The following is a 10,268-nucleotide window of genomic DNA, read 5'->3' as shown; positions in this document are numbered from 1 at the left end:
TGATACTATAGACACAGTGTATCTGAAAATCGATTAATCTTGATGTACTGACTGCCTATCTCATTTCTTGAGGCCTCAAATTGCCCAAACAATACAAATATCCCCCAAATGACCCCTTTTTGAAAATTAGACAGTCCAAGGTATTTAGTAAAAGGCATGGCAAGTTTTTTGAAGTTTTTTTTAGTACGTACATTTTTTTTTTCTTTTTTTTACCATTTCTTTTTTTCATACAGTGACAAGAGCAATGCAGTGTTACCATACTAACACTGTACTACTTTGGGGAGGTGATCAGGTTTTTTTTTTTTTTTTTTTTTTTTTTTTACACACTATGCTTATAACTGTGCATATTACAGTTTTATAAGCAACCATTTTTTTTCTGAATGAAAACTACTTTTTACTATAGTGATTAGCTGTGGTTCAGATGGGCTGTGATTGGCCCTGTCTGTATCATGTGATGACTGTGACCAATCACAGAGCTCATCACTATAATACACAATGAAAGGCAAGTAACAAAGCCTTTCATTGTGTAAAGCTGTCATGTGATCTGCTGTGATTGGCCACAGCAGTCACATAGTATAGGCCGGTACAGTCATCTATCATTGGCCATGTCTGGCGGACACGGCGGGTGATAGATCCCGGCTGAACCTTGTGACTGCTGTGGTCAATCAGTCATATGACATCCTCCCAGAACAACAGTGCTCTGGGCCGGCCTCATTTTATAATAATGCGGGTGGGAAGGGGTTACGAAAAGTAATGTATTTGCTTGCGCATGATTGGGAGATGGAAGTCAATAGAGCTTTAATGTATTCACTTAGCTAAGCTAAGGGTAAATTCCCTTGTAAAGTGAACAGCCTATTTGACTTTATTAAATCAACCCATGGAGTGGTTGGTCTGACCTTTCCCTTCCTTTTGAAGATAATCAGTGATACAGCCAAAGCAAAGAATGAACCTAGCTTCTCACTTGTTTTGCACATTACTCCTGGTTCTACAACTGCAAGGAGTGAAAACACTACTTCTAAGCATATAAGCTTTAGGAACACAATTTTGTTAGACAGGTATTGTACCACCTATAATGCCGTGTACACACGAGCGGACTTTACGGCAGACTTTGTCCGGTGAACTTTTCGACGGACTTTACAACGGACTTTCCGAATGAACGGACTTGCCTACACACGATCAACCAAAGTCCGACAGATTCATACGTGATGACGTACGACCGGACTAAAACAAGGAAGTTCATAGCCAGTAGCCAATAGCTGCCCTTGCATCGTTTTTTGTCAGTTGGACTAGCATACAGACGAGCGGACTTTTCGACCGGACTGGAGTCCGTCGGACAGATTTGAAACATGTTTCATGTCTAGGTCCGTCAAACTTTTGAAAAAAAAAAGTCCGCTGGAGCCCACACACAATCGAATTGTCCGACGGACTCAGGCTCGCCGGACCAAGTATGCCGTAAAGTCCGGTCGTGTGTACGCGGCATAACTGTCAGCAGCAATGATGCAAATAAAAAGTATAAGGATAACAGATGTCCAATCCATGATATGCAACATCACCGAAAAGTTCAGAATGTGACAGATTCCTCTAAACAGAGTCTGAAACCCACCGTTGATCATAATCAGCTGTTTGATCATGGTGTAGAGAGGCCACTGAGCAATCCTGTACTTCTGTATCATTGAATTATACTGATGTATGCAAAGTCGGAGTTTGTGGTAGGTCTTGTTTCAAAGTATGTCTTTTTATCAGGATATAACATGTAGATTATCAAAGAAATTATTTACTGGTATGTCCTAAGTTATTTGACCTATTCATTGTGAAAAAAGATGCTTGACCCTATACTATTGGTACCTATACCAGCCTATGGCAATTTCAGAAAGAAGAGCTAATAGTTCTAGTGCAGAAACTATGCTTTCAACTCTGAATGTGACCATCTATCAAATGATACCACAAAAGTTCCCATAGTTTAAAGTGGTTATAAAGGCTCAAGGTTTTTTGCCTGCATGCATTCTATGTAATACTTACCTAAGTGCGATCTTCCTCCAGTGATGTGCACGAGAGCCTCGGCTGTGATTGATAGCTCCCGCTGCTATCAATCACAGCCAGTGAGCCATTGAGGAGGGAGATGGGGCAAGGCCAAGCCACAGCTCTGTGTGTGAATGGACACGCAGACCTGCAGCTCAGGAGCAAGCCTGTTTGGGTGCCCCTATTGCTCTGGGGGCACTTGGCAGGAGGGAGGAGCGCCGATGGGGAACCCGAGAAGAGGGAGATCTGGCTGCTCTGTGCAAAATTGCTACACAGAGCATGTTTGTTTTTTTTTTAATGGCCTTTAATATTACTTTAAGTTGCATGTCACCAGTCTCATCTAAAGCACATAGTCAAGTATTTCCAGTTCCTTGACAAGGATGCTAGCATATTGCATATTGATAAGAGATAGTAGTCTGAGAGTTCCTAAAGTACAAATTATTGTAATGGTCCTGCTGATGCCGCTTATGCTCACAAACTTTAAAGGGGTTGTAAAGGCAGAAGGTTTTCTATGCATTAAGATAAAAAGCCTTCTGTGTGCAGTAGTCCTTGTGACTTCACAGCTGGCTTCCCACTGCAAATGCATGACCTGCGCTGTGTTGTGTGTCTGGTAGGGATGGTCCCGATGTTTAAGTCGAATGTAAGATTTTAAGGGGAACTCCACGCTAAAATTATAAAACAAAACAGCTTGGGGTCCCCACAAAATCTATACCATGCCAAAATGTTTTAAACATTGTCGTGGTGTCCCCTCAAAATCCATACCAGACCCTTATCCAAGCAAGCAGCCTGGCAGGCCAGGAAAGGGGGGGACGAGTGAGGCCCCCCCTTCCTGAACCATACCAGGCCGCTTGCCCTCAAAATAGGGCTTATCAGAATCTGGAAGCCCTCTTTAACAAGGGGGCCCCCAGATCCTGCCCCCCATGTAAATGGGTATGGGATACATTGTACCCTCTACTCATTCACCCAAAAAAGTGTCAAAAAGTAAAAATCACAAAAGACAGTTCTTGACAATTCCTTTATTAAAAAATAAAAAGTGTCCCGCGTTGTCCATCCATCTTTAATCACGCCACCCGACGAACCAGAAAAATATTTAAAAAAAGAAGCTCCGCCTCGATGCTGTCTCTTGGCTGTGACAGCTGTTATATAGGCAAGGGCGGGGACACCCGGCAACGTAACAGTGACCCCGCCCCTTCTGATGTCATGTGCCATCAGAGGGGTCGGGGTCATCTAGTTTTGTCAGGTAGCTCTGCCCTTGCCTATATAACAGCTGTCACTGCGAAAAGACAGCAGCCGGTGGGAGCCCTCCCATGGAGGCAGAGTATTTTTGTTTTTTTTCTATTTTTTGGGTCCGTTGGGCAGTGTGATAGACGATAGATGTACATCGCGGGACACTTTTTTTTTTTTTTTTTAACCACTTTAGGACCGGAAGAATTTGCCCCTTAATGACCAGGCCATTTTTTGTGATACGGCACTGCATCATTTGAACTGACAATTGCGCAGTCGTGTGACACTGTACCCAAACAAAATTGACGTCTTTTTTTATTCAACCACAAATGGAGATGTCTTTTGGTGGTATTTGATCACCTCTGCGGTTTTTTTTTTTTTGCTCTATAAACAAGCATAGAGCTACAATTTTGAAAAAAGAATGTTTTTTACTTTTTGCTATAATACATATCCAAAAAATATATATTATTTATATATATATATATATATATATATATATATATATATATATATATATATATATATATATAATTCTTCTAAATATTTTTGGTAAAAAAAACCCCAATAAGCGTATATTGATTGGTTTGCGCAAATGTTATTGCGCCTACAAACTATGGGATAGATTTAGGGACTTTATTTTGTTTTATTGTTTTTACTAGTAATGGCGGCGATCTGTGATTTTTAGCGGGACATTGCAGCGAACAAATCTGACCCCAAATTACACTTTTTGGGGACCAGTGACATTATTGCATTAATCAGTGCTATAAAAATGCACTGATCAATGTAAAAACGACACGGGAAGGGGTTAACACTAGGGGGCGATAAAGGGTTTAAGTGTGTTCCCTAGGTGTGTTCTAACTGTAGGGGGGGTGGGCTCACTGGGAAATAACAGAAATCACTGTTCCCGATCACTGGGAACAGAAGACCCCCGTCAGAACGGGGATCTGCTTGTTTACACTGGCAGATCCCCGTTCTACCTCTGTACTAGGCAATATTGAGTCTGCCCGACCCACGGGCATGCTCCCACAGCGTGCAGCAGGAGCGAGAGCGCGCCGGCAGTGGCGCATGCTCACCCACAACTGCGCCTATGATGATTTGCGCAGGAGAGCCGACCTGCCGCCGTATAACAATGCCGGCTGGTCGGCAAGTGGTTAATAAAGGAATTGTCAAAAACTGTCTTTTGTTGTTTTTACTTTTTGACGCTTTTTTTGGTGAATGGGTAGGGATACAATGGGTAGGGATACAATGTACCCCATACCCATTCACATGGGGGGGCGGGATCTCGGGCCCCCTTCTTAAAGGGGGCTTCCAAATTCCGATAAGCTCCCCCCCAGCAGACCACCTCAACCACCGAGCCAGGGTTGGTGGGACGAGGCCCTTGGGGGGAACCCAAAGCACCCTCCTCATGTTAAAGGCATGTGGCCTGGTATGGTTCAGGAGGGGGGGGGGGGGCGAGCGAGTGAGTCTGTCCTCCAGGCTGCATGCTTGGATAAGGGTCTGGTATAGATTTTGGGGGGACCCCACGCCAATTTTCTTTTTAATTTTTGCGTGGAGTTCCACCTAAAATCCATACCAGACCCAAAGGGCCTGGTATGAACTGGGGGGGGGGGGGGGAGGCCACGCCGATTTTTTTTTCCCTTGATTTTTATCTTTATTGCTGGGAGCTGGCAATACATTACAGCCACGAGCAATTTTAAATTACATTTTTTCCATTAGTAATGTCATTTTGCTGCGGCACTGTAAAACACATCACACAAATGCGCCACTTTACAGGCAGGCTAAGTGGATTCCCAGGCACGATATTTAAAGGAATATTTCATTTTTATTGTTTCACTTTAAGCATTATTAAATTCACTGCTCCTGAAAAAACTGTAGTTTTAAAAACTTTTTTTTGCATTGATACATCTCCCCTGGGGCAGGACCCAGGTCCCCATACCCTTTTTGGCAATAACTTGCATATAAGCCTTTAAAGGAGCACTTTTGATTTTTCACATTCGTGTCCCATAAACTTTAATAGGGTTTGCATGTTCGCACAAATTTCTTGCCTGTTGGCATGTTCTGGTGCGAACCGAACCAGGGGGTGTTCGGCCCATCTCTAGTGACTGGTGATGCAGCCTCCTGGGACCTGCAACATGTCCCACAAGGTTGTGGGCAGGGTAGGGGGAGGAAGAACTTCTAGTGGAATTGCCTAGGCAACTCCAGCAGAAGTGGCAGTGAAGAACACCTTAGGCCTCTTATTGAGATTTGAAAGATTCATTTTATAAATGGGTTGAACAATACATGTAAAACAGGGGTTAGATAGCGGTATAAATCTTGGTACAGATTTAGGCATTTGTTTATAAACATGAAATGTCTTTTCATTGCAGCAGGGATTTAGAAGGCTTTGATTACATACTGTATCTAAAGCTGACCATAGTTGGATCAAAATTCGGCTGGTTCAGCAGGAACAGGACAAATTTTGATCCATGTGAGGCCACACCAGATCAAGAGAAGTGGATCTAACAATTAACTTCTGTCAAACAGGCTTGATGAAAAGTATTTCTGGATCAGAGGCTGCAGCCACTGATGGGTGGAGAGTCCCCACTGTCAGAATACTTTAGGGTTGATTTACTTAAACCGAAGAGTGCAAAATCTGGTGCAGATCCTCAGGTAAACCAGTTTCTAGTTTTTTTTGTCAAAGCTTTATTGAACAAGCTGAAGCTAAAAGCTGATTGGCTATCATGCACAGCTGCACCAGATTTCATACTCTCCAGTTTTAGTAAACCTCGATTGAGTGGATAGAGGAATCTGTTCATTATTTTTGTTAAGCCCACTGGCTAAACGAAAAAAAAAAAGATCCATCTATGGCCAGCTTTGGGGTTCCAATTGAGCAGGTAAAGCTTATATTTGCTGCCAGCGGCTTTAAATTGCTTGTGGCTTTTGTCACCTTGAAGCAAAATGTGAATCTGCTAATTATGTGGCAAATCTAGGTTCAGCAAAACTTTGTGCTCACCAATAATCATGATGGTATCAACCAGACAGCATTTCAGGCTGCCATCTATGACAGCAAAACTGCACCTTCTTCAAGAATTCACTAAGCATATGGACCTTTCCATAACATACCACAGGCTTGAATTTTGCAAATGATTTATGAAGGCTGTGACATTGAGTAACTATCCAATGGAATGTAAATAGCAGTATTAAATAACCCCTATGTGAAAGGACTTTAGAAGCAGTAAGAGTGGATCCCTGTTTACAGCAATGATTTATTTACCATGAACCCAAAGCTTCGAAATGGGGCCTTGATGAAACTGTACTAAACAACAACTTTTTGAATACATGCTCTTCTCTTTAAATTCAAGAAAGAAACTTACCTTGTAAGCCCACAGTTGGATTATTGCCTGTGGATTGTATCAAGTTATCAAGCTACCATATTCTCCATGCAGACTGGAAAAAGTTTCTTGCAAAAAAAATTAAATTTCAAATAGAATAGTGACTGTTTATTTTGTGATGAGATGAGCTCCACTAAGGATATCACTTAAAAATGTTAAATATTAAGGGAATAATGTAATAATTTAAGGCAGATATATAGAAAATGTAGAAAAATGTAAAATAATGCATTTGGGTGGCAAAAATATGAATGCAATCTATACACTGGGGGGAGAACCTCTGGGGGAATCTAGGATGGAAAAGGACTTGGGGGTCCTAGTGGATGATAGGCTCAGCAATGGCATGCAATGCCAAGCTGCTGCTAATAAAGCAAACAGAATATTGGCATGCATTAAAAGGGGGATCAACTGCAGAGATAAAACAATAATTCTCCCGCTCTACAAGACTCTGGTCCGGCCGCACCTGGAGTATGCTGTCCAGTTCTGGGCACCAGTCCTCAGGAGGGACGTACTGGAAATGGAGCGAGTACAAAGAAGGGCAACAAAGCTAATAAAGGGTCTGGAGGATCTTAGTTATGAGGAAAGGTTGCGAGCACTGAACTTATTCTCTCTGGAGAAGAGACGCTTGAGAGGGGATATGATTTCAATTTACAAATACTGTACTGGTGACCCCACAATAGGGATAAAACTTTTTCGCAGAAGAGAGTTTAATAAGACTCGTGGCCACTCATTACAATTAGAAGAAAAGAGGTTTAACCTTAAACTACGTAGAGGGTTCTTTACTGTAAGAGCGGCAAGGATGTGGAATTCCCTTCCACAGGCGGTGGTCTCAGCGGGGAGCATTGATAGCTTCAAGAAACTATTAGATAATCACCTGAATGACCGCAATATACAGGGATATGTAATGTAATACTGACACATAATCACACACATAGGTTGGACTTGATGGACTTGTGTCTTTTTTCAACCTCACCTACTATGTAACTATGTAACTATGTAGATGTAGTTATGTATGTGTGTATGTATATGTCACACATATCCTAAGTGCATCTTTAAAGAGGCTTTCCAGGCAAAATTACTTTTTAAAATTGTAAAGAGCAATACACATATATAGCAGTCCTCCAATGTATCAGCCCACACATATGTGCTACTTCTGTTGCCTCCTTTGACACTTCATTAAGTTGGATGCTCATCACGAACCTTGCTACATGGCAAAAAATGTGAAGTATGATTAATTCAAATCCATGGCATCAGATGGAAGGCGGGGCATTTTGAGGCTGATACTTAATGCCTAGCCTGGCTTAGCAATGTATCATGAAAGTAAAATTGTGGAGAGCAAGAATGCAAGCAGTGCTTCTTCAGGAATACTGAGTGTATGTGGGGGGCTGGGGAGTTTTCTCTAGATGTGTGGCTTTTTATAAAAGGAAAAACTCTTTTAATATAATTTCTGATGACCCAGAGGAACAGAGGAAGCAATAACAAGAGCAGGGGTAATGTATAAAGGCGATCGATTCCGTACTATGGGCACAGAGAGTGCTGCAACTTAGAAGCAATCCAGCCTGGAGAACCACATTGTGGCTTCATCTATGCACTGATATCTCTTCCAGCATTAGGATGGAAAATGCAACAACCTGGTATTTTAGCATTTTAAACTTTCAAAAATAAACCAATATTTTGACCAACTGAAATACATTATTACTGTTGTATGTTTTATTAAATTAATGTTTTTCTTTTTTTCTGTTTTAAATCTTTAAAGCACCTTAAAAGAACATAAGACCATTAATTTAAAAAATGGATTTCTCGCCAGAAAAAAACATGCAGTCCTTCCTGTATTGGCAAAGACCTTAAGAAGAAGTTGCCTGCTCGTATGATATAATGACTAAGATCTACCCTTCTTGACTATGGAGAAAACCAAAAATATAAAAAGAAAAAAAAAAAAATAATAAAATAGTTTAAAACATCACATTTACAATAATTTCTCACAGTTCAAATTTGTTAATTCCACATCACGGTGACACTCATGCAGTTTTAGAGGAGACAAGGAGAACCTTAAATCAGTGGCTTCATTTTTGCATTATTCTAGGAGGAGGGGAATTCTATTTTTTACACACTTCTATACAAATACTGTTTTCTTCAATTTTTTTTACAAGGAGTGTATTTTAAAATGAAAAAAAAAGTTTCTGAAGTACTTTCTCATGCTTTTTTCCAAAATTTTCCGTGGGCCTGTAAGGTGCAGTCACTTAGGCTGTGGCTTCTTTGACGTTCTGTCTTGCTCACTGCTCAGCTTTGGGAAGGACAACTGCACAGATATGGCTGTAAATAGTCTCTAAGGGTCCATGTTTTTATTTTTTGGTAGGGAAGAAATTCAAGGTGGCCCTCATGACGCAAAATAGGAACTCTGCATGGAGTACAGTCGGTCAATTGGATTTCCTACTCGGGCCTGCATGGAATTGACTTCTGAAGAAGCCAGGAAGCAGTCACTGAGACTTGTTAATGAGGTATCACTGTCAATATCATGGAAGATGGTGTCATTCCCTGTAAAAGAAACATATTCATATTACACGAGCGCAAGAATACTGTAAAAAGTACAGTCAAAATATCACTTTATATTGAAACCTTCTTTACGTTCCAATGTCTTCACTGACATCATTTAAAAAAATAAAAATATGGAAGGTAGAGCTGTTGCTCAAGGCAAAAAGTTTTTAAGATGCAAAGAGATGTTTTCTAGATTAACCACTATTCATATAAACTCATGCTTATTTCTTTGTTGATGTTATGTTTTTGTAAAAAAAAAAAATAAATAATATATTGGTTTATTGGTTGAACTAGATGAACCGTGTCTTTGTTCAACCAGACTAACCATGTAACTATGTAACAATACAAAATATATAGTATAAAGTATCTATATACTGTATATTTTTTTATCTAGCCAGTTTAGGTATGATTTATTTGTAGATTACAGATAATATTTAGAGGTATTTAATAATAATTCCAAACATGCTAATTGGAGATTAATGGAAGTACTTAAAAGAAAAAGTATTGAAATCCGCAATTCTAATTTAGGTGGTTTAAACCAGTATTTAGAAAGGTCTCTCTAAATATTAGTTAGTAAACATAATTACTGAGTGGAAGTGTATATGCTAAGTACAACCTGACAGCTTAAATAGCCTAATTTTTTGTAGCTGTGAACAAATAAAAACGGATATCTCAGGTTAGACCTCTGTACTAACAATCCAATGTTAGTACAGTGATCTCCCCTGCTGTTCTATTGTGTCGCACCCCCCCACCAGAACACTCCGGTCAGCGCTCTCAGCCATTGGCTGATCAGGAGCTGGTGTGTATGGGGCTTAAGGCAGGCCGTATATCTTGCGATTTTCTTTGGGGGGGGGTCGCGGAAAGCTGTCCCTGCCAGGAGAACACAATGATTATTGCTAGTAGCTGTAGCCAATGGCAATAATCACATTCTAGTAATCCGACATGCTGGCTCGATGATAGATCAACTTGCGTACAATCAGCCTGCCCATAGATGGATTGAATCTCAGCCAGTTCCTGCTGAACCGCCTGAGATTCAAACCATTTATGGCCGGCTTCAGGGGGTCTGTGTTGATGAGCTTTGGGCTTGTGTCAATTGCATCCATTTCAGAAGCTTTTGAGGAT

General features: G+C 40.8%; 1 protein-coding gene across 1 annotated transcript in view; it reads right to left on the bottom strand.

Annotated features, from left to right (window-relative positions):
- Nucleotides 1–8,299: 8,299 nt before the first annotated feature.
- LMX1B (LIM homeobox transcription factor 1 beta) overlaps nt 8,300–10,268 on the bottom strand; it is a 260,949-nt gene continuing 258,980 nt past the window's right edge. Inside the window, exon 8 of the mRNA XM_073600325.1 lies at nt 8,300–9,146. Within this exon, the coding sequence (XP_073456426.1) occupies nt 8,989–9,146 (158 nt within the window). The 3' untranslated portion in view covers nt 8,300–8,988. The remainder of the gene's footprint in view (nt 9,147–10,268) is intronic.

This window comes from Aquarana catesbeiana, linkage group LG09 (assembly GCF_042186555.1).
Source record: "Aquarana catesbeiana isolate 2022-GZ linkage group LG09, ASM4218655v1, whole genome shotgun sequence".
NCBI lineage: Eukaryota > Metazoa > Chordata > Amphibia > Anura > Ranidae > Aquarana > Aquarana catesbeiana.
The sequence above is the reverse complement of the archived record's forward strand: the minus strand, read 5'-3'. Positions and strand labels throughout refer to the sequence as shown.